The 25,913-nt window shown below is 37.5% G+C and overlaps 1 protein-coding gene across 1 annotated transcript; it reads right to left on the bottom strand.

The window, feature by feature from the left end:
• Positions 1-299: 299 nt before the first annotated feature.
• tmem161b (transmembrane protein 161B) lies at positions 300-24,836 on the bottom strand. The gene is made up of 12 exons (XM_058777010.1): positions 24,603-24,836; positions 18,133-18,236; positions 16,843-16,929; positions 12,200-12,297; positions 11,925-12,081; positions 6,531-6,682; positions 5,264-5,324; positions 4,961-5,101; positions 4,268-4,381; positions 3,341-3,515; positions 2,614-2,710; positions 300-2,525 (listed from the first exon to the last, which is right to left on the bottom strand). The coding sequence occupies exons 1-12, from the start codon at positions 24,603-24,605 to the stop codon at positions 2,260-2,262; spliced, it is 1,455 nt and encodes a 484-aa protein (XP_058632993.1). The 5' UTR covers positions 24,606-24,836; the 3' UTR covers positions 300-2,259.
• Positions 24,837-25,913: the final 1,077 nt, after the last annotated feature.

The following is a 25,913-nucleotide window of genomic DNA, read 5'->3' as shown; positions in this document are numbered from 1 at the left end:
CTTTGATCCAATAGCAGCAACTAGAAGATGAGGCCCATAGAGACAATAGCACTCGGGACAACATTACTCCAGCGTCACATGGACGAGAACCACTCACGGTGTGAATTCATTTTATTCATGATAACTCTAGCCTTAGAAGAGTAATATTGTGTATTTTAAAAGATAAACCCCAAAAACTCTGTAACTCTTGTCATGTCAACAATGAGTGGGAAAACCATGACAAAACAAAAATAATGCTCATTCTAAAAAAAAAAAAAAAAAAAGAAGTAATACGAAGTAAGTCATGACTTTTTTTTTGACAATCATTTATTAAACAAACTGAAAAGTAATAAATAAAGATAAGTACTTAAAATGCATTGAAGAATAACAGACCCATTTAGGCTCATAGGTTTTAAAAGAGATCCCAGCTACTTCAATACTGGAATACTGTGTGTGTCTTTAATATCTTAAATTAATATGGCTCAGTTATGAGTCTCATAAACTATTTGGCATTAGGGTTAGAAATGTCTACAGACATGTTTATTGAACACCTCGTAAAAGGGGTTAAACTTTAGTAATTTTAGATTAATTTTGGTCACTTGTTTAAAATTTTTATGGTGGGGGAAAGAGGGAGAAAATTAAATGAAGGTAAGGTAAAGTACGAGGGGGAAAAAAAAAAATGTCTATAGCTGAGTGTAAGGCTAAAACGGCCCTGCTGATGATTACCAAAAATTGTAAATGTTTACAGCTAAAATAAACTCCCCTTTGCGTCCATCAATCTTCACAGCATGATAATAAACAACAGAGGAAAAAATTTGAATTCAGCATCTAACTGCCACATTTTTAACAAGTATTGATTGTATAGCGTGCTTTTGATAGTAGTGGACACTCCTTTGCAATATAAATATCCCTGGAAGTCCACAACACAGAAAAATTGGATTTCAAATTTAACTGACATTTGTTAAAAGCAAAGATTATATTAGGAGCCCCAAAGGTAGTAGATTTGTTCTACAATAATAATAAAAAAAAAAAATGGAAAAATCAGGCAGGATCAATACATTCATTGTCTGCGTACCTTCCAAAAACTCAAACGGAAGGAGAGAATAAGACTTTTACAGTAGGTTAACACTAAAAAAAGACAAACAAAAAATACTAGATATGCCTCTGTGTGGTTTTTGTAACCGTAGTGCCAAAAAAAACTCGCAATATTCAAGTGGACCTCGTAGACGTTTCTTTGTGATCAAGCCGCATGTTCTGCTTTGGCTCGTACCTCAGCATGTGTGCTTCAGATTTCCAACAGGAAGTACTGTACACACTCACAGGGGAATACAAGCATACTTGGCACCTTCACATGAAACAAATCCAATCCTGTTATTTGATGCATTACAGAAAATCAATAGGCTCCATACAGAAACACAGAGCACGCTTACAGGATGCGTTTGATGTCACTGGACCCAAATTCAAAGTGAAACATCACTTAAATGACAGGGAAGAGTATCAGAAGAGCGGAGGCCACTGCTTTAGACAGTTTTTTGAGTTAGCTTTTATACTTGATCAAAATGCCCTTTTTAGATTTACCCACCAGCAGCAGGGGTCACTGGGAGCCTGCAGGCACTGATGTTAACATGTGAACCGTCACTCTCACACGCGCACGCACACTTAAATTATCTCTCAGTCTTCTACAGTCAAACGAAAAACGCTCCTTGTGAGAAGGCTGACTTCAGTCCCTCCGAAATGGACAAATAAATATACCTTTAACACATACAGTTCTCCTTGATCAATCCCCTCACTACACTCTCCAAGCTTGACTAAAACACTGTTTCCTCTTCACGGATCAGCAATGAAAACCTCCCCTAAAGCAGAAGCCAGTTTCTACTTTGGAGAAGTGAAACAACTTTAAAACACGATTAAAAACTGTCATTCTCATGAAATTCATCTAGCATAATTTTAAACTCTTAAAAAAAACAAAAAAGAAATGCAAAGAATGTCAACGACCATGAGTGATCCCTAGCTTTCAACCTTCTGGTGGTTCAAAGACGCCGTCCCCTTTAAAATCAGCATTATTTTGAGGTCTCCTTCAGAAGCCATCCTCCATCCATTGATGCATTGATAAATATTACAATGACTGTTACTGTTGTCGTTTACGTATTGGCTAGGTTAAAATAACGTGTCCATGGAGGAAGCCCCTCAGAGAAGAGCCCAGCTGATATGGTTGCAGAAAAAGGGGAATGTTTCAGGGCCTCGTGTCGCACAGTTCAGTCGAACAAGCCATTCCCGATGCTATGCAGCCATCAGATACTGGTGGTAGAAGAGGCCAAAGAGAGAGGTGGAGAACAGGCATGCGGCAATCCACCAAGTGAAGAAGGACAGGAGCCCTCGAAAAAGCAAGGGGGAGAAAACAGTCCTCAGCCCCCCGAGAGCAACCGACAGCTGGGCCACTGTTTGAGAGGCCTGCATCTCGCCTTGCCCCACCTCGGCAGGGCTCGACTCCTCATTTGGCAAACACGGCAAATTCTCTTCGGGGTAAATCACCCACGAGTATCCACCTGGGGGTTAAAAACAAGAGTCTGAAAAATTCAAGAAACCCTACCGGGGCAATCGAGAACGTGTCCAGAAGAACCTTAATGCACTCACCTAATGTCTTTAGCAGCAAAGTAGTGTGCAACAGCATCACCAGAGGTGCAATGTACTGAAGAGCTATTACGCACAGGTAGTAAAAGACTCGGGCGACCTGTGTGGGGAAAAACAAATTTGCAGTTAAAACATTTAGGCAAATTTCGTTCAAAACAAGCAGCTTGGCAGGAGAGGAGCTCATCAAACAGACTTGCTGAAACCATCACTGGGAGCTTAAGTACAGAGGGAGGCTGCAAGCATATGATTCTGGAGCAGATGTAAGACCAGACACCCCTGCGACTCTACAGCCATTTGCGAGTCTCACTTATGGCTTGGAACATCAAACGGGCTCTTTTCCTCAGCTCCAGCTGTGGAGTGCTGTGGGTTTTGATCCTTGCGCTCCACTAAACTCAAATAGCCTCCTCATTTTAGAGCTTTGAGGGCAACAATGCCACGCAGTCCTTTTTCATACCGACATATTTCCACCTTTGAGGAATGTCGACACTGTAATGCAGGCCCCAAGAGTAGACGCCACAAGAGGGTCCCTGAGTGCATTTATTAACCAGTATCAGATCATCACAAGAACAACCTACTAAAGATGGGACACTTGGGATAGATGGGATATCGGGCAAAATACGGCAAGAAGATGGCTTTGCATTGCAATAACTTGCATATTAATGTGAGGACCCATTATTTATCTGTAAGAACAAGATGTAACAAGAACAAAAAGTGATAAAAGTCTACGCACCATCTTTTGGAGGTCCACTGTACTAATGCGTCCCGCTTCCTTCTTCATCTGCAAGACGCCCTTCTGGGCCAGGTTAAGGTAGGCCTGAAGATGATGCCTCATCATTGCTAGTCTCAGCACACACAAAAGCAGGATCACCCACAGACGCAATGTGTCATATGTCTTCTCAGACATCCTGAAAACAGATGAACAGGAGTGACATGCAAAATCAGCCCAAACCTTAAGTTGTGACATTTTACTACTGCATTTATGAGTCAAACAAATATAGGGTGGAACTTGTTTGATTAGATTGCGCAAAAGTGGGCATTACACACAAGAATAGAACCCAAATGAGATTACTTCCCTTCTATAAAGATCAACAGCAACAACTTTTGTGGACAATTTCTGACCAAGACATGGAAGCTGAAGAACCTCAAGAGCTTATTGACTTATCACAATGAAAACACCTTTTAACCCCATCACAAATCTTATTGGTATTTATTGGCAAGAGTTTAGAAGACTGCATTACCTACAACAGTTGGCAAATTTGTATGATTTGACTTGCATTAAAACAGATTTGTAGAAAAAAGTAAACATGAAGGTGTATCTCTCAACCTAACCCCCAGTGGGGCGTAAGCAGATAATACAAAAACCTATGAATGAGATTATACCCATTTGTCACCAATAAGTGTCTTACACTGTTTGTTAACATTATTTCACCCTTCAACAAGGCCATTTTATTCATTTTCATTTGAATACTGTGTACTGACAAATCATGAACAATAAGTCCAGGAACACGTTTTAAGTAATCAGGGCCAATTTGGTTTCCATGTTCACTTTAAAGTGAGTTTGCTCAAGTGTAGATGGTCTTGATGAACTTAAAAAGGTTTAATAACAATTCAACATAAACTATCAATGCAAAACACAATTGTAAAATGAAATACTCACAAAGGCACACTATCTTTCCCAAATGTGGGATTTATTATATAATCCTTTGTTATGGGCTTCACCCATAGCAGTACCATGATTAAGGGGGCCAAGAAGTTGATATGTAGCAAGGTCCTGAAGAATGGACACATAAAAACAACCAATTAGATATGGTAACACACAAGAGTATCAATATCAGTGGAGCAGTAAACATCAACTATCATAAAGTGCCACTGCTTTAAATATACCATTTCAGCCGTACAAGAAGCATAGCAGTAATCCAGGCCTAAAAGATGTCTAACTGTAAGCCCCATAGTGTCATGAGAGCAGGTATGGCGAGCTGGCCACGCTGAAGAGGATTAGCTATGTGAGATACGTAATGCTTAACTCCTCTTATGTAACACAGTTACCCTAGGGCCCAATGCTGGCTGAAAATGTAGACAAAGTCTATACTTCCCTGCTGCTAACTTAGTGAGGATATAGTCAGTCACTGATGCTCCACATGAATCAACATGGAAATATTGCTAGTGGCTACAATATTTCAATATAAACTAGTTAAATTCTTCTTGACGAAAAAAATGTAACACACTCTGTCAAATTGTAAGGTCAAATAAATACCCACAATTCAAGCTTTTAAAGTCACTATTAAAGGTTTCAACAAAATAGTAATTATGAAAATAAGACGTAATGAATTTGGTTTTCTGAAACATTTACTGTGTGACTTTGCAGTCATTTAGTGTGAGGGCATCAAGATGCATCTGGGCCAATCGCAGGCCGGGGAAGGTGAGAAAGGCTCCAATGAGAGCACAGAGCAGAGCCAGGATCAGCTTAAAGGTCAGCTTGGATATGGGGCCCCTGTAGAGACAGAGGAAGAGAGCAAGGCCTGTTCACCGCAGGGAAGCACAAACCATCACATACACGGCTTAATCCCAACCCATGGAGACATAGTATACTGTATACACACTCCCTCTCTACTGACAAAGAGGACGGGGGTATATCACCAGCCACAATACTTACTGAGACTCAAGGCCTTGGTTCTCCAGAAACTGCAAGGCACTTTCGGAAAAATTTGCAAAGCCTATGAAAGGAGAAAAAGGAAGACAGAAAGAATAAAATGGACATAGTAGGGGTGTGTGATACATGCAATGTCTATAATAAAAAAAAAACTAAACAAAAACACACACTGAGATTGCATTTTAATGCTGTTACAATACACATGAAATTCTTTATATACAGGGCCATTCCCCAGTATCTTATTATTCAAACTGAATTTATTGATTAAATGTTAGAGTTTGGCATAAAAGATGATGCATACATCTAATTAAGTTATAGAAAAGGGGTGTCCAAACCTGTTCCTGGAGGGCCACTGTTCTGCAGAGTTTAGCTCCAACCCCTAGAACCTTCCAGGCAAGTGTGTTGGAGCTAAACTCTGCAGGACACTGGCCCTTCCGGAGCAGGACTGGACACCCCTGTTATAGAATACTGCCTTTATAAAAGGTAAAAATCACTTCAACGAAATCAATTTAAGTCAAATATTGCCTCATAGTGAAAAGAATTTCTGTCACTCATGCACAAAATATGAAGACTATGAAACCAGCTAAGGTATCAGCACAAAAACACACTCAGCAAACTATTGTCTAGCTATTATTATTGACAAAATCAGAGAAAATCATTTTTTGTCAATATTGCACACTCCTAGTCATAGTCATAGTTTTGATTTTGAACCCTGGTTACAGGGTCTATGGTGAGAATAGAGATCAGCTTTTCAGAAATTGCAACATAGTGCAGCCTAATGCATGGTTTAAATCATAATGCAAGAATAACAGACTGAACCTCGCTAACAACAAGTGATTCAAATCAAAAAGATAAAAATGGTCTACAACATAAAAGCTAGGTGACTGTCATGCACTGCCAAACACGTTTCTACTTTAGTGGACAATTTTGTCAGAAATTTAACTAGGCAGCTAAAAGCTTTCTTTTATTTTCTGCATGTGGCCACTCATTCCAGGTGTTAAGCGACATCTTAAACAAAAATATGAGGAACAAATATTTTTCTTGTGAGACTGGCTGATGCTTGGAACTGTGACTGATGCAATACAAATATGCAAAGGAAAACAGCCAATGATTTTTTTTTTTTTTTTAAGTAATTAAATGCAGCTGGTATTTAATATTTCTACCAGCATGTGTTAATTTAAGACTATAAAATAATTCAACATCAGAACACAATGGTCTAAAGAAAAAAAGACAAAGCAATATGCATAAAACCAACTTAACACCACTATACCTGTCTCAAGGCCAAATTCCAGGTAGTTTTCTGTGACAATAAGAATAGCCATGGCTTTCACAAAGAAGAAAAAGGCAAAGGTGATGCAGAGGGAACGCTCACCGCCCTCCTCTAGTCTGAAGTAGTGAGCCGTGAGGGAGAAAAGGATCTTCCTGAGAGAAACTGAAGCTAAGGAACATATTCACAAAGGGCACATTATACCAAAAACTGCTCTCCAAAAATAACTGGAATTAATTATTTGACTAATTAAGGAAATATTTTGGGTTATAATAACTGTTGCACACTTTGTAAGAGTTTCAAACACACATTTTCCTTCATTTTTACACACTGGCACATACGGTTAATATAATTTAATAGAAGTTGGATTTTCTTTTAACTGGCATTATTCTCACGGATTCCACAGCTGGTTGGATTCTAATTGAAAAGTATCCTGGCTTACATGTCTCACATTTAGTGTCACAGGCTCACAGCAAAAGAGAAACGCATTTAAATCACACCTCATCAAATAATGTCAAGGCTAATTTCACTAAGGTAACATACAACAAATTTGAAAATCAAAAAAAAGATGCCAAATGCAGAAAGAAAATGCCTAGCTGCGCCTCTTTGTTCCGATGCCTATGTGTGCCTGTTTTGATTATACTGGTCTAGGGTCAATCATTCAACTTGTGGCTACGACGTGCAAATCTGCAAGGCAAGCGGGCGCCCATCTGAGGAAATGTTTCAGTGACCATCACTTTGACAAGGCCATTTTCCCCACCACACACTCTCCACTGAGATCAGGAAAAATGGCTCCTTCCTGTCCACATTCAGCCATTTGCACACATATAGACCTATCATCATCGTCATCATCTTCATCACCCTACCAGGCACCTTCCTTCCTTCCTCTCTTTTTCCCAGGCAAATCAGTCCGGTGGGCCGTGAAAATTGGGCCTCCAATCTTCTGTGGCAGGCTGAGCTAGGTAAAGGGCAGTGGCGAGCGCAGGGAGATTGATCTTTGTGGACTGTGCCGGGGTTAATGTGTGTGATTTGGTGAGGCACTAGAAGGGGAAAGTAGCAGGTAAAAGGCAACAGGTGCAGCTTTCATCACTCATAGCTAGACTGTCCCTGCACCGAGACAAATTGAGCTTCTCCACAAAGGTTGTCTTATATAAAGGATGTTTTAACATTTAGGGACTATGGACATGTTATTGAATAAAGTACTTTAAGGTTTCTACTGTAGTTCTGTTAAAATAACAAACGGTTCCTATGTAAGTCACAGCACAAGCTGAAAAAAACTCTACTGTGTTATGGTCCTCATGCAACCACTATTTCATAAAATGCCAAAATACTTATTTTACAATACTAATGAGAAAGACATGAATTATGGGTAGCTGACATCAATGGAAGTGTTCATTGTCTGATGCAGAGCTTGTAGGCTTGAAACGTCACCTGTGGCGAGAACATAAATAAATATTTGCTCACACTTTATATTAGGTGGCCTTAACTACTATGTACTTATTTTTTGATGTAAGTACAATGTACTTATTGTGTTCATACTGTATTGCAAAACACTATTGCTGCTATTGAGGGGGGATACGGGTAAGGTTAGGGGCAGGTTTGGTGGTATGGGTAGGTTTAAGGGTGGGTTAAGGTGTAAGGGATGGGTCAGCAGTGTAATTATAAATGTAATTACAGAAATTAATTACAGATGTAATTACATATAGGTATTTTTAAAAATATAAGTACAATGTAAAAACATGTATGTACACAATAAGTGCATTGTACCAAATTATTAATTCAAATGTAAGTACATAGTGGTTAAGGCCACCTAATATAAAGTGGGACCAAATATTTTTCTACTTTTGGAGCTGTGGTGCGCCAACTTTGCTCTTCCTGTCTGACATTGTTTGTGGTTGAGCACCCACATTGAGCTTTTGGCCTGCTGAATGTGCGCACTTTACAATTTTTTAATAATTCTATTACTACTAATGGTGTTTGCAAACTTTTCTATTATTAATGCTCATATTTGTGACTAGAGAATTAAAAAAAAAACCCCAAAAAACCTGTGTTTTACAGTATGGTGGCTATAACCTCAAATCACCCTAATAGTTGTGTGTTAATGCTAACGTGTTAGAAATAATACCACTAAAATTTCCTGCAGAAAATGTAGACACTTCATATTAACTACATGGCAGGTTTACGTATTTTAAAATGAATTTGCTAAAACTAACAGAACTATTAAAATATTACTTTAGATTAATTACAACCCGAATTCCGGAAATGTTGGGACGTTTTTTTAAATTTGAATAAAATGAAAACTAAAAAATTTTCAATTCACATGAGCCAATATTTTATTCACAATAGAACATAGAGAACATAACAAATGTTTAAACGGAGAAATTTTACACTTTTATCCACTAAATGAGCTAATTTCAAATTTGATGCCTGCTACAGGTCTCAAAAAAGTTGTCACGGGGGCAACAATGGGCTGAAAAAGCAAGACATTTTGAAACGATTCAGCTGGGAGAACATCTAACAACTAATTAAGCTAACTGACATCAGGTCTGTAACATGATTAGCTATAAAAGGGATGTCTTAGAGAGGCAGAGGCTCTCCAATCTGTGAAAGAGTGCGTAAAAAGATTGTGGAATACTTCAAAAACAATTTTCCTCAACTTCAAATTGCAAAGGCTTCGCATCTACAGTGCATAACATCATCAAAGATTCAGAGAAACTGGAGAAATCTCTGCGCGTAAGGGACAAGGCCAAAGGCCTCTGTTGGATGCCCGTGGTCTTCGGGCCCTCAGACGACACTGCATCACTCATCGGCATGATTCTGTCATTGACATTACTAAATGGGCCCAGGAATACTTCCAGAAACCACTGTCGGTAAACACAATCCGCAGTGTCATCTGCAGATGCCAACTAAAGCTCTATCATGCAAATAGGAAGCCATATATGAACATGGTTCAGAAGCACCGTCGTGTCCTGTGGGCCAAGGCTCATTTAAAATGGACTGTTTCAAAGTGGAAAAGTGTTCTATGGTCGGACGAGTCCAAATTTGACATTCTTGTTGGAAATCATGGACGCCATGTCCTCCGGGCTAAAGAGGAGGGAGACCTTCCAGCGTGTTATCAGCGTTCAGTTCAAAAGCCAGCATCTCTGATGGTATGGGGGTGCATAAGTGCATACAGTATGGGCAGCTTGCATGCTTTGGAAGGCACTATGAATGCTGAAAGGTATATAAAGGTAATATGCTCCCCTCCACACAACGTCTATTTCAGGGAAGGCCTTGTGTATTTCAGCAGGACAATGTAAAACCACATACTGCAGCTATTACAAAAGCATGGCTTTGTAGTCGAAGAGTCCGGGTGCTGAATTGGCCTGCCTGCAGTCCAGATCTTTCAAAGTGGAAAAGGGAGGAGATCCAGCACCTGGCCACATGGTGCACTGAAAATAACCTGCTCCTCAACACCACCAAAACGAAGGAGCTCATCGTGGACTTCAGGAAGGAGTCAAGAGGCACACACGACACCATCCACATCAATGGAATGGCTGTTCAGCGTGTCTCCAGTTTCAAGTTCCTGGGGATCCACATCTCGGCGGACATGTTGTGGAAAACCAACACCTCCAGCCTGGTCAAGAAGGCTCACCAGCGCCTCTTCTTTCTGAGGACACTGAGGAAGAATCAGCTCTCCTCGGCTATCCTGGTGAACTTCTATCGCTGCGCAATGGAAAGCATCCTGACCAACTGTGTAACAGTATGGTATGGGAGCTGCTCTGTTGCGGAGCGCAAGGCACTGCAGCGGGTGGTGAAAACTGCCCAGCGCATCACAGGGACTCCACTACCTGCCATCGAACACATCCAGAGGAAACGCTGTCTGCATCGAGCTCGCAGCATCCTTAAGGACTCCTCTCACCCAGCTCACAGACTGTTTTCTCTCCTGCCCTCCGGCAGGCGTTTCAGGTGCCTCCGGACCAGGACCAGCAGATTAAAGAACAGTTTCTTCCTCAGAGCTGTCTCTTTACTGAACTCTAACCCCCGTTGATCCACTTCCTCATATATTGTTAACTCTTCTCTCCTACCTCACATCGGCCTTATTTGCACTACTGAATGTAAATTTTATTACAGTAACAACTGTTTACTTTTGTATCTTGCACTACCATACCTAAATTGGATTATGCTCATTTGCACTGCCGACTGTTGTTTACATTATCAATGTTTACATTAGCATTTTGCACCGTATGTCTAATTGTAATATGCAATCACTTCCACTGCACTTTTACACCTTGTTTATAGTAATAGCCATCTGTATATATATTATATTGATAGTACATATCACCTGTAAATTCTGTTTATAGTAATAGCCATCTGTATATTTATTCACTATACATGTTCACCTGTAAATTCTGTTTATAGTAATAACATCTTTCTATATATATTTATACATATATTCAGTACATATCCTTGTCCTGCACTTATTCAACCATTGTATATCCTGCACTTGCTGCTATTGCACTTCTGGTTAGACCTAAACTGCATTTCGTTGCCCTGTACCTGTACTTGTGCAATGACAATAAAGTTGAATCTAATCTAATCTTTCACCTATAGAGAACATTTGGTGCATCATTAAATGAAAAATATGACCACGAACTCTTCAGCAGCTGGAGCATTCCAACACCAAAACTCCAGAAACTTATAAACTCGATGCCCAGACATCTTCAAACTGTTTTGAAAAGAAGAGGAGATGCAACACCATGGTAAACATGCCCCCGTCCCAACTATTTTGAGACCTGTAGCAGGCATCAAATTTGAAATGAGCTCATTTTGTGCATAAAATTGTAAAATTTCTCAGTTTAAACATTTGTTATGTTATCTATGTTCTATTGTGAATAAAATATTGGCTCATGTGATTTGAAATTCTTTGTTTTCATTTTATTCAAATTTAAAAAAACGTCCCAACATTTCCGGAATTCGGGTTATAATAATTTATATTACTTATTATATTTTAGATTATTTTAAGGCTACAAATAAATAACAATGAAATGACCAGAGGTCTAATTATATTTACACTACCATTTAAAATTTTGGGGTCTGTACTTTTTTTATTTTTAAGTCTTTTACAGTCAACAAGACTTTTGATTTAATTGATCAAAAATACAGTAAAACTGTAATACTGTTAAATATTATCACAATTTTAAACAACAATTTTCTATTTCTTTCTTACTGACTCCAAATTACTGGTATTGTATATCAATTTAAAATTTAAATCTTGATGGGAAAAAAATAATCCATGTTATTTGTCAACTATGCTAATAAATAATTATAAGAATTATTTGCAAAGAAATATGAAAAAAGAAAAGCAATGCAAAAAAGAAGGAGAGTATTTTAGTATTTCAAGCTACAAAAGGATACATGACAAAGGCCAAGACCAGCAGACTCCACACCACACTGATGTTCATCTCTCCACTGGGCTCTGCCACACAGAAGTACAGCTCAGTGATGAGATACACCACAGTGGCAGCCACCGTGAAGTCCACCAGCCACTGGAATTCAGGAAAGTAATGCAAAGCTAGACCAAAAAAAATAAAGATGGACAAAAAGAGAAGCTTTAGGAAGCAGACTTACTAAGAAGATCCTTGAAGCTCAAGGATTCGTTAAGTTTCATATAATGACAACAGGTGAGTTACCTAGTGTGTCCACTTCTGCAATGCATTTAGTCTCCAGCTGAAGGTCGATGTCTTTTGGAATAGTCATCGGCTTGTTCTCCAAGTGCCCATTGTACTTTCTGAGAAGCAACGTGAACATAACGTATAATAATGAACTATGAAACACTGAAAGGAGGCTAAAATGAAATACACACATGCACAAATTTCCAAGGACATTTTGGGCCCAAAACTCAAACTGAGTGCTAGTGCGCTATTTTTCTCCATTCACTTAACAGTATTGTTGAATAAATTGTATTAAAGTTGCTTTTTATTTATGCTTTTGAATATAACAGAATATAAAAATACAACAGTTTTATTATTAGAAAGCACATCTTTCAAAGCACATTACTCAAAATATCTAGGCCAAACATAAATAAGAATAATTAGCATATTTTATAAAAAATAAAAATAAAAAAAACATTCAAAATGATAACAGTTTGCCATTTCAAGAACTAGGCGTTATCGTTCTCTGCTGCCCAGATAAGACAGAATTTATTCAGAAGCATCTGGACTACTCTATCCACTCATTTATAATGTTTCAGCACTCTTGTAAGTGGCTTCAGTTGTAGGATGGTGGGGCTTCTCTGGCATTTAACCTCATCACATAATGCAATGCGTCACATGGCTCATATCTCCTTCCTGGCGGTGTGAATTCTGATTGCTATGTGAAGTGGGATGTCATCATCAGGGTGAGAAGTTCAGACGCTCCCAGTTTACATTTTGAAAGACACTTTAGTCTCATTTATTTTATTAATATTCAGCTACAAGTTCCATGGGATGTCATAGTTTAAGTCAATTACACTACTAAAATGATTTCATACAGCTGTCATGTTGACTACCTGCTCTTCACTTTACAATATAGCTTACAATGAATTAGCAATGAATCAGCTGTGACTAACTTAGAGAACAATTACTTAAGTCAAAACACTTTATAATCATTGTATACAATAAAATTAATCATCACAACTATTGAAATCATTAGTGAAGTGTTACAATAACACTTTTTGTTGTCATAATTACAAGCATATTACAATAGTTTGACCATAAACAGAAATGTATTTTTCCTGAATTTCCTTTTAAAAGAGAATAAATAAACCATATATTAACATCACAGAGTATCATCAAATCAAATGTAATACAATACAGTGGTCAAACGATTATAAATGCTCATAATTATGAGTGTCACCTATACACTACTATTCAAAGGTTTGAGGTTGGTAAGCAGGGTTTCTGCAGGATTTTTGAGCTCAAATTTAAGACTTTTTAAGACCTTTTTTAAGACCTGCACAAATAAAATGAATACCATATGAGCGGGGTAGGGCAATGTCTATAGTACCATATTAAACTGTAAAATGACTGCAAAAAGCATCATTTACAATTCAGATACAAGTTTTCACAAAAACAAAAAGTTTTGTAAAATGTTAAACTTTACATTTCAGCCTTCAAACCATTTTTAAGAAAATGGATAAGTCAAAAGCATTAATAATATTGATTTCAACAATTATTATCAATAAATTATTATATAAATTAAATAACATGAATTAGGGGTGTGCGAAATTGGAAAAAAAATGACATCTTGATATTTTCTGGGATTTTGTTGATAACGATAATTAGATGATATTTTGCTTAGTGTGTTATTGTGCTGGTGTCTTAAAGATTACCATGGACAGCTGAATCCTGATTTTTTTTTGATAATCTTCATATTCTGTGTGGTCAGTTCACAGCAGCGATAGAAATTAGTCTTTTCCAACAAGTTTTATAGGCATTTTTACCTTTAAGCCATTTTTTATAAAAGTGTGCATCATCTTTTGAGTCAAATTCTTGCATTTGGGCTGTTACCAAGCAATTGAAATCAGTATCAACAAAATGTATCTTTGCAATGCATCTGAAGTGGCATTTAGATGTATTTACACACTGTTTAATGCAGCTCAGAGGGACATAGAATGCTAACCTGCGCAGTTACAGATGCATAAATAATGTTTTGATATTTGAAACATAAAACGTTGAAAAATGATTACAATTATTACAATTATTTTAAAAAATGAAGATACTTTAAATGTGAAAATAAAACGGCCAATAGGTGGCAGTAAGTCAGCCTTAATAAGTGAGTCATTGCGATTGAACCGAATCATTTAAACAGTTGATTCATTCAGGAACGAAACACCGCATGTTGCTCAGAGACGCAAAACAGTGCCGTGGCTGTGTTTGGAATTATTTTTGTTGTAGAAATAGAGCAAAAACAGCCAATATGGTGTCTAAAACTGAACTGTTGAATAAAATCAATATCACATTTGTAATCATGCTGATTTTTGGAGAAAAAAAAAATGGCACTCTTCATGTGATATTAACTATATGAAATGATATAAATATAGGCTATACATTTTCTGCCCCCATATCTTAAAGTATGTGATCATTCTAAATATATTTTATTAGACTGAATCATGCAGTGAAACTCGCACGCGCACTAGTTTGACCTGTTAACTGATTCATTCTCTGCCAGCAGGTGTCGCGTTTGGCTGAAATATAACGGTTTCCCGGTAAAGACCGTAGACAAGCGGTCCCCAACCTTTTTTACACTGCGGACCGGTTACGGTTTGAAAAAAATCTTGCGGACCGGGGGTGGGGTGGGGGTTGGTTGATGTTGTTGTTGTGGATAGGGTCTTTAAAACAGCTCTATTCATTTATACTGTTATCAGCACATGTTGAAGTAGATTCGTCTCTTGTCTCTGAGATAATATGCGCTGTTAATGCAGCGTTAGAAAACTCCGTCAGTTTTTTTTACTTTCACTTTCTGTATGACTGAAGTTAAGACGTTCACTGGCATAACTATTGCGCAAAGTTTGCACGTTGCTTGTGTGATATCCATTGGCTCACCTTCATGGTTTAAAACTACATGAATACATGAAAGAGGAATCAATTCGGTATGCCGCAATGTCTGAAACACGCACGCTTGTGCGCGCTTCGGTGTGTGCGAGTACAGCGCGCAAGTAACGAATTGAGTTCTGTTTCGTTTCTTCTTGTGGTTTTAATTAGATTGAACGTGTAAATTGGCAAATTAATCTGCGAATCACATGCCGAACGGTGGGGTCTGGACCTGGTCCGTATATCACGGATCAACTGCGATGATGACAGATCAGAGCAATCTTTTATTTACTAATTTAACCATCGTCAAATTGCTACTCTATATCAATCGCATACAACGCATACAATCGCGGCCCGGTGGTTGGGGACCTCTGCCGTAGACGATAAGCACCGGACTTTAAACTTACAGCGCTCATGTTTATTTAATGAAATCATAGCCTTTTGAAGTTTAATCGTCACATTAAGCCATATCGCAATTCTTGTCTTTCCGTCTCCAAATTTAAGACTTTGAAATCATAATTAAGACTATCTTGTACAATTTAAGACTTTTTAAGACCCCGCGGAAACCCTGGTAAGATTTTTTTGTTTTTGTTTTTTTAAAGTTTCAAATTCTTAACAAGGCTGCGTTTATTTGATTAAAAATATAGTAATAACATTAATATTTATTCCTGTGATGGCAAAGCTGAATTTTCAGCTCCAGTTTGTTACATTATCATTCAGAACTCATTCTGATATGCTAATTTGCTGCTTAAGAAACATTTCTTTTAATTAACCTTGGAAAGAGTTGTGCTCCTTAAGACCATGAAACCAAGATACATTTGTTTTCAGGATTCTTTGATGAATAGACAGTTAAAAAAATTAATAAAATAAAATAAATGTTCTCAAAATTACTGTCACTTTTGATCATTTGAACTTTTTTAGGGCCTTTTAACTATTAAGACTGAAGCTAAATCGATTATACCATTTCATTTATTCACAATGATGAATGAAAGCAAAAGAACCTAACTGAGAAGCAGGTATCAACGTGTGAGATCTGCAACTTTGTCCAAAGGACAGCAGATTTTTCGCAGTCCTAACCGAGGGCTCTGTCTCTATTGGAAACCAAACACCAGAGTTTGCACATTTTACTGGGGATTAGAGGAGCCCTCCTCGCCATTGAAAAAAAAATAAAACTAAATCCACACAACGTTCAAATCAAACATATTTTCACCCATCTCTAATGCTGTCTGCATGACAAAGAATAGAGAAATGAATGTCGGGCTCCGCTGGGAACGGTGGGATATTGGAAAGGGGCACAGGCCTTAGCATGAACGGGTCTAGTATGCAAGCTTTCTGTCCCGTGGCTCCAAGCCAGCTGAACCTGAGATTCTTGGACTTCTCCTCCGGGTCTCTGTTGTTTACATAGGTCAGTGTGCACAATGGTGTTCAGCACAAAATCACTGTGGGGATGGTAGTCTCCCTACTCTGGATTGCAGCATACCTGCCGGACAAAATGGCCCAAGAGCTCCCTGCAGAGCAAAAATGGGCTTTTGTCTGAGAACAGGAGGTAGGTATAATAGAGCTGACTATCAAAACTAAGCTGCTAGACACAGGCTAGTCTACCTTTTCAGGGAATTAGCATTGTATGCATAGTCCACTGCAGAATATGGGCAACAAATCTGCTTGATTTTTTTAACTTTGTTGAAGCATCAAAATGTTCTTTGATGCACAAGTCAAATGTGCACAAATTTACAGAAAAGCACAACAGTGATGCTGCATTGTACCTGTCCTTCTTGCTCTTGCCTCCTTTCTGCTGTTTTCCAGCTAAAGTCCTCAGCTCATCTTCTGTGGGGTGCTGGTACCAACGCAGACTAAAAAGACAAGAAGTAGTATTTTATAGTTGCTGAAATACAAATAGCTCTTGAAAACGTATATATACACGTACACTACCGGTCAAGAGTTTGGGGTCATGTTTCTGAAAGAAGTCTCTTATGTTCACAATAGCTGCATTTATTTGATCAAAAATACAGTAAAAAACATGATCCTTCAGAACATTTATTTTTATTATCTATGATGAAAACAGTAGTACTGCTTAATATAATAAGAAATATTCACCCAAAAAATTGTATCTGTTATTATTTACTCTTGAGTCATCTAGTTTCATACCTGTATGACTTTCTTCCTCAGAACAGATAGAAAAGATATTCTGAAGAATGTTTTTATCCATACAATGAAAGTCAATGGGGTCTAAAACAACATGTGAGTCAACCTATTGACTTTCATTGCATGGACCACTTTCATAATTCTTTTATGGTGCCTTTGTGACCTTTTTTGAAGGTTGAAAGCTTCCGTCCGAATTCACTGTAACTCCATGGAAAAGAGCGACAACCGCAGCTTTCTGAATTTCTCCTTTTATGTTTCACAGAAGGCATATTGATGTGGAATGAGGGTAAATGATCACAGAGTTTTCATTTTCATGTCAACCATTTCTTCAAATTACAAAGGTTGTTTGATGGTAATAAAATTAGCGGATTTTTGGTGGCAAACATTTACCACAACCCCTTCAACTTTGTTTAGAAACTGGCCTGTCATGAGCCCTGAGAGGGCTGTACTGCTTTCAGTTGTTTTTTCATGTTTACTTCCTAATGAAAACTTAATTATGAAAGTCTCCTGGGCAACACTTCAAGCCCTGCACTCGAGCCAGAGTTTTCCAAACTATTTTTACAGCCAAAAACAAGCACAGATGAATTATTGAGCACATTTGGAAGAGCTGTTTACTCTAAACACATATGGCGCTAATTAAGGGGGGAAACAAGTGAGGCTTGTACTTTCGTTAGCGGTTCTCTTGGGTCGGAGAGCTTTTTGATGATACCCTTTGGTCTTACTGAAACACCATAATGATGCATTTTTGATGGGCCCTTAATATGAACAATAAAACAGGATATGATGTGTGCAAAGTGGAGCAGGATCTGTGCTTTGTGTTGTTAAGGCTGCCTTGTAGATTAAGATGCCATTTTAGGCTGACCATCGAGAGGGATACCAGAGCGGCACAGTGGGCTGTACTTCCTCATTACCTGCCACTGCAGAGGAGCCATCGTGCAAAGGAATAGTGGGGTATGATCTTCTGAATCATGCTGGCCATTACCATGGTAACCACCAGCTGCACACTGATCACACCCTGAAGGGAAAGAGTCAAATATTAGAACACTTTTTGATCGCACCAGCAAGAACACAGAACAGCATTCAGACTAGTAAAAACCTAGTAACTAACCTCAATTGTCAGAATATGTGATTTCTGAAACCAAACTAGCAAAATGTGAGAAAAAATTGGCAGTGTTGCAAAATGTGCATAAAACGACTCCAAATACTTGAAATTTTCCTGCAGACATGGATTTAAGAAAAAAAGCGGAATGTCCACAGAGCAATGCATTCGGTGCTGCAAAGGTAATAACCTTTGCAAATGATGTTGACTTCCCCAGTCAATCACCTACCTACTTTAATTGCCCTAAACACCCCAGCATCAAACTAGCCCAGCTACAGCGTGGGAGGACCGCTGGCATCAATGGGCAATCTCACCATCCACGCGTGTAAGGCACAGTGTCCTGCCCCTATGTCGAGGAGACGGTGATGTGCATTCAAATGATCGCTGATCCGCACAAATTGCTATGTGCTTAGCTAGCCATTTCAAAACTCGCACAAAAGAAATTTACATGGCAACATGGCTGGCGTGTCACTCAGCAATCATGAATCAAATTGTAAAGCAATTCAATCACAAGACAGAAAACTAGAAAATTCTCTTAACTATTCCGTTATAACGTAAATTTGCATGGTTGACTTGGTGAATTCTGTTCCATGACTTTGGAGCCTAATTATCAGGATATGTGATATATAATAGTACCATGTTCTTGAAAAATCTACCACAGTTTAGCGCAAAGAACACCTCGGGAATAGCCTAACAAAGCTAGGTTCTCAACCTTTTTGACTCTAAGGCCCCATTTTGTCCAAGACAGTAAAAATAAGTAAACATAATGTGTAATTTTAATTAACATGATTATGTTAATATGACTAAAATGTTTTCCGGAAAATAAGCTGCAGCTGACTATATGTCACACAGTTCAAAGTTGCATTTATGAGGGAAAAAAACAACAAGAAGTTGGTGTATAAGTGACATTTTATTATTACATTCAGAAATAATGTAAAATATCAGTAAATTAAATGCTTACAAACACTATAAAACATGTATTTCCCCTCACAATGGTATTCAGAACAGAAAAGGAATGAAAAATTTAAGTATAAAACAAACAAATTAAAGTGACATTCATTATAAACAACATTTATTATAAATGGCAAATTTATTTAGAGCAAAAATGAAGTTTACAGTATGTGGGTAATGTGCCATAAAAATAAACTTCGGCTCATGTACCGCCATCATTTGGCACAAATTTAAATGTGAGTGCTTTGCACGTTTGGCATGCTTGACGTTAATTGTATTATACAAATCACTTTGGAATACAAGTCACAGCACATTTCAAATGATAAAAAGCAACTTATATTCCAAAAAATATGGCAATTGATATACTTTTAAGACTATCTGGCACCCCTGAAAGTTTGGAGAGGCCCCGTAGTGGGCTCCACCCCCTGACTGAAAATCACTGCATTAAATTATCAATGAAGCTGACATTTAAATGATTTTTTTCACTATATCTCTGCAAAATTAGGTTAAAAAAAAGCTCACTGTATCCAAGACAAACAGTCTAAAAAGCACAGAAAAACCAATGAATTCAGTTCTTCAAAAGGTAATAACCTTCACTAATAGCCTTAACTCATTTCAATGATACCAAACTATTCCCATAGCAGGATCAACAGCTGTGATATTTAAGCACTGCTGCCATTTAATTCACAGAAAAACAGAGAATCTGCGAGTTTCCCAGCATCGCTTTCACTATGAATAGCTCACTATGTGTGCAGTGCTAACGCAGAGCTTGCCATAAAAACTAAAATGTTATATTTCATTTATTTTATCCTGCTTTTCACCATGTAGACAAACGCCAGTACCTGCACAGAGGCAGAGCCACACAATGACACAAAAGCTATAATGTGGTGGTCTGAAACTCATGAAAGCAGCCGCATGCTTCTTTTCACTGCTGGTTACAGGCATCTCTGAGAACACAAGCTGATGCCAGACTACAATGTTTCCCTCGCTTTACCTGAAACATACAGGCAAGCCATTGCCATGGGAACTATACGGCCCATAAGAATGAATGAGAGACTGCCAAAAAAGTGGTATTAAGCAATGAATGCATTCTTGATGGGTTGGAATGAAGTGTACATTTTAATATGCCATTTTATTTAAAGACACAGTAACTTGATAAAAGAGCTCAAGAAAATCATTAACCTAAATTATAGCAGCACTGTTTTTTTTTTTTTATAATCAATGTAGAATTTCTATACCTCAGTGTGTTGACCTGATCATCACTGTTTTGTGTATTAAACACAATCTACTAAATATAGACAACTTCATTTTAAATGAAAAAATATATAATCATAATCTATGACAAAAATACTATTATAATAAAGTAGGTTAGTGGATAATTCAGCAGCAAAAGTTATGTAAATATATTGATATATAAATATATACACTATAAAAACTGTAAATGCTACAGTAAACACCTGTTAAATGGTTAAAGCTGCTTGTGATGGGCTTTGGTTCATCATGTGACTTTCTCATCACCACCTGCATTTGGTGGTTATCAGTGCATTACAAAAGTACAAAACAGATTTCAGTACTTCAATATATTAACATTATATCAGTTAATGAAATTACAGTATTTAACTGTAAATTTAAGTTAAAACCGTAAAACCTAAAATGCTGCTACCGTATTTTTTACAGTAGAATTCCGGCAACCACAGCTGCCGTTTTTTTAACGTAAATTTTACGGATTTTTTTTACAGTGTACTATAAAATTAAAAGACATTTCTTTTACATGTATAACACAGTAATGGAGGCAGCAACATATGATAGATAGGACAGAACAAGAAAGACTATTAATAATCTTTCATTGCGCAAAAGTATTATAATACGAAAGGCTCCAATACAGAGCGGCACAAAGAGCTTATGCACATCCCGTGCACAGAATGATGCACTTGAAGCAACACGGAGTCACAGCGCACAGTACAGAAAAAGTTCAAAGCACAAAGTGAAGAGATATTGATGCGTAGTGTATTAAATCTGTGCGATAGTTTATCGATCATTACCTTTTAACAGTTTTAAAAGGAACAGTTTTTTTTTTTAAAGCGTTTAAAACGCTCTTGGAGAGAGTTTCATCGTCTTGACTGTCGTAACCGAATGCGGCACGCAGTTTGAACGCTGAATGGAGGATGACAGACAGCTGCAGCGGAGAGAAGAGTTTACGTGAACTTGACTTAAATATTCATCTCTACCTCACATTAAACTATGTAACGGCTTCAGAACACTTGGAATATAAGGCATGAAAACTTTATGGTGCTTTATAATGTTTTTGTGCCTTTCGCGGGGCTTAACAATAACACAGAATATTATACGCACAATTTTGGATTTGGATCGGTCTCATCTAACCGATACCCCGATCCGTCAGAAAATGACCGTATCGGAGTCGATACCGATACTGATATCGGATCGGTGCATCCCTATTTACATGTAATTGGTTTATTTAGAAAATATAATTTTAATAGTTTTTATACTAGTCTTCTACTATTTTCTTTCACTAGTAACTGAGCTAAACCAGCAGCATCATTAAGAACTACGTTGCTGTTCACTTGTATAGAAAGACTTTGACGCTGAGTGAGAAGAATGAGATGTTTTAAGTATGAGGTATTTTAGGGGGTTCCTGAAGGTAGACTGGTAAAACTAAATGTCCATCCAACTATCAGTGTTGGGATGGGACAGTTTCCAATCAACGTTCCCTTTAGTCGACTCAAACCATCAGAAAAGTGTCACACCCTGGACATTCTCCTTAAAAGCGTGACATAAAAAAAATGGGCTGCCTCCCTTGCTGGGGAATTTGATCCTTTAGTGTAAGTCACCATGAGAGGTTGGGGTAGGAGAGGTAATTGAAGCAGCATGGGACACTTATCTGCCTTACTGGCAGTGACCTGGACAGCACAGGGGCCAAATGAGCTCTGAAGGGGGCCACTGAAGATAACCAGCAGGTCTAGAAGCTCAGTCACCATATGAGATAATGGTCAGGAGGAGAGTTGCTTTGGTAAAGTATGGATTTTGAGCGCTTCAAAAACAGCCTGTGGCAACACGTCAAAATTTGAGATTTTGCAATTAATTTTCTACAAGTACCTAAGTTTACACTGATATGCTGCAGATTATAATTTAAAGCTATAATTAATGCTAGTGTGAGGAGAAACTGACATCAACCTAAAACCGATATAATAGTGTTATTATTAAATTATATAGTAATTACATGACCTTATCACCATATTATACATTATATAAACCACCAGTGTTGGGCAGTAACTAGTTACTAGTAATTTAGTTACTGTAATAATATTACTTTTTGCAGTAGCTAGTAGTGTAACTAATTACTAATAAGATTTCAGTAATAATATTACAGTTACTTTCCATAAGATAGCTTAGTTACTTAGTTACTTTTGATGCCTCAACCCCGCTGATTTAAAATCTAACAATCAAATAACTCCTAGATTTATTTTTTCATGATTTTCATGACTCGCACATGCATGGGAAAAGCTTACATTCAGCAGATAGAAATATAGCATTATATTGATTTTGTCAGGAAAAAAAAGATCTGTTGTGTAAGTTGTGGCTTTACTTTACTCTGATCAGCATGTGGTACATTATATTAATATAATTTAAAATATTTTTGGAAAATTAAACAGTTTCTTACAAACTCATGTGATTTGATAAAATACATAACGAAATTTAAACGCATATGGATAACGGAAAAATTACTTAAAGCTACACGTGACAATTAATATACAACACTTCTACTTGAATGCCACTATCAATCACTATTGAGTGTTTGTAATAACTTCTGACTGCGATCCAATGTGGATTTTGGTCAAATGATGAGGCAGAAATATGTTGTTAGTAACATTCTAGAAGAATTTTATCTGGAAGATACCAACTTCTGTGGGCGTGAAGAAAAAAGTAATGTAACTAGTAGTGTAACTAATTACTGTTGCCAGAAAGTAATAAGTAAAGTGACAATATTACTTTTGAAAGGAGTAACTAGTAATGAGTAATATATTACATTCTTTGAGTAACTAGCCCAACACTGTAAACCACACTATGTGGCGCCTCCATTGGTCCAAAACTACACGTTCTGCTGAGAGTTAAATATTAATGAAGCATTTACAGAAGTTATAGTCATAGGGCTAAGAGTAGGAAGTAAGTGCACAGCAGTATTTAAGGCTAAGTGTATGTCTATGCAAGTCTTCAGGGAAAACTTTCCAATGTAGGTTTATTTAGGTATAATTTGGTAGTAAAACCTGTTGCACATTTTATTGGTGCAGAGAATAGCATGTGTATTTTGTAAAAAATAACATTTTTAATGACTCTTTATCACTTTTAATAGCACCACAATTAAATTGTGTTACACTAAAACTACTGAACAGACATTTAGAAACTTTGTTCATTTATTTTAAAGCCAAAAGTAAAAAAACAAACAATTACAGTTTTCATGTCCACTTGGGCCAAACATATCATGAAATATGTCTTGTAAGCAGACGCAGTCAAATGCAAAGACTGTAGGTGTGGGTACCGAGACAGGCCCGTGGCGGTTAAATCAGGATAGTTTACAGGTTAAAGGATAGTTCACCTAAAAATGATAATTCTGTCATCATTTAGTCACCCTCATGTTATTCCAAACCTGTATGGCTGTTTTTCCACCGTGGAACATAAAATGACATGATGTTATGGAAAATGTTTGTGACAGTCTCCATTCATTTTATAGCACCTTTTCCATACAATGAAAGTTAATGGTGAGCGAAGCATAACATCTCTTTATACCGAATTACATTTTACACAGGTTTGCAACTACTTGAGGCTGAGAAAATAATGATAAAATGTTCATTTTGGGGTGGACTCCAGGTAATTTTTTTTATGGTTCTGAGGGTAGGAGATCTCCTCCAGTGCCCTTCCATGATGTCTTCCAGTGGAGGGCATTCTGAGGTCAAAAGCTTACCTGTGCACCAGGTGAGGCACATCTCCTACTAGCAAAACTATCATGTGATATTCGTAGACTCCAGGACTTACAACTACCATTAAAATGACATTACATTATATAATTCTTAATTTCTGTTTAAAAGCCAGGCATACTTTTACACCCATAGGATGCAATGGACTCAATAGGTAAAAATAGGTAAAAAAAAAAAAAAAAGAAAGAAAGACTCAGATCTAGGAGCACGACTGTAGGCATCTATCAGCAGAACGAACAAAAAAATTTAAATAACAATTAAACATTCTCTCGATAAATAGTTAGTATGCATTAATGAAAACATGACAGCAATGGTCCATTCAGATGCTGTGATCACTTACCATACTGATGTTGCAGTGCTGTGATAGATCTCAAAGCCGGCTGACACTCTGAGCACCCCTGAGCGGAGATCCAGCGGCACGGAGCACATAAGCCTGTCTTGCGGTGCTGTTTTCTGAGAGTACTGTGTTGACAGGTAAAATGAAGACCTAAACAAACACCCCACCGATCGAGCCGCGGCTCCGCTGTGTTTTCAACCGCAATAGAGGTCACGCTCAGACTCTCGGTACTGAGCTGCCACTGACAGCCTGTACGGTTTAATGACCACAAGAACTCCCTAACAACAAACATTTGTGCAACAGTAATATTTATATTTTGATTAATAACACACATTTCCGTACATATCCGTAGTATTAAGCATATTTGAAACGAAAACGTTGTAATAGTCACATTTTTAAAACAGGCACACGATTGGGCGACTTAAGACTCTTGCAGGTCCCCCTTCACCGGAAGTAGTGAGAGCAGCACATGTGACGTTTTCCTACCGGTGTCGTTGTTAACCCTGCACATGACCAAAGAACTGGGCTGTCAATGCAAATTGACTAATAATAAAATATTATAGTGCTACTAAGTGAAATCAGCGGGTACATTGGTAACTGGAAATTCACTGATAAATTTTTTTTTTAAACCTCAGCCTTCCCCCTCTTTATTTTGTTTAATATTGCATTGTTTAACGTTATTATTCTCTGAATATGTAAACAGCATAGGACTGAGTCATTTTTGATTAACAATATGAAATTTTTGCAACTGAACTGTTCATTTATTCATAAATATAAAGTGCTAAAAAAACATTCTTGTAGTTTTCAAAAAAATGTGAAGAATTGTGCAATGTGGGCTCAACTATATATATCTGTCTGTGTGTGTGTAACTGATTTACAAATGTTATTTATTTATTGATTGATTGATTGTAGGCTTGATGGTTTATTTTACTTAATTTTAAGTTAATTACTCTTTGTCTATTTGCTGTATTTATTCTGTAGTACATTGTATGTACTTTATCTTGGGATTCAATAATATCTTAATTTTCTTGTGAATTTATTTCTGCAGAAAGACAATTAAAAGAATAAAAATACTGTTAAAAAAGCAACAATGGATGCACTTCTTGCGGGTGAACAAAGCTGTATTTTATTGGCAATGGTTTAAAATAGTCTTGAGCTGTTTAACATGTAATAGATGTAGAAAATAGTAGTAATAAAGAATGAGTAGGTGTGTCCGCACTAGTGAGTGGTAGGCTATAGGGTAAACAGCAGTGGGTCGTGTATGAATTCACCCTCACTCCCCTGTCATTATCACTGTGTACAGTAAACAAGATC

Source organism: Onychostoma macrolepis, chromosome 05 (assembly GCF_012432095.1).
Source record: "Onychostoma macrolepis isolate SWU-2019 chromosome 05, ASM1243209v1, whole genome shotgun sequence".
NCBI classification, from domain to species: Eukaryota; Metazoa; Chordata; class Actinopteri; order Cypriniformes; family Cyprinidae; genus Onychostoma; species Onychostoma macrolepis.
The sequence above is the reverse complement of the archived record's forward strand: the minus strand, read 5'-3'. Positions and strand labels throughout refer to the sequence as shown.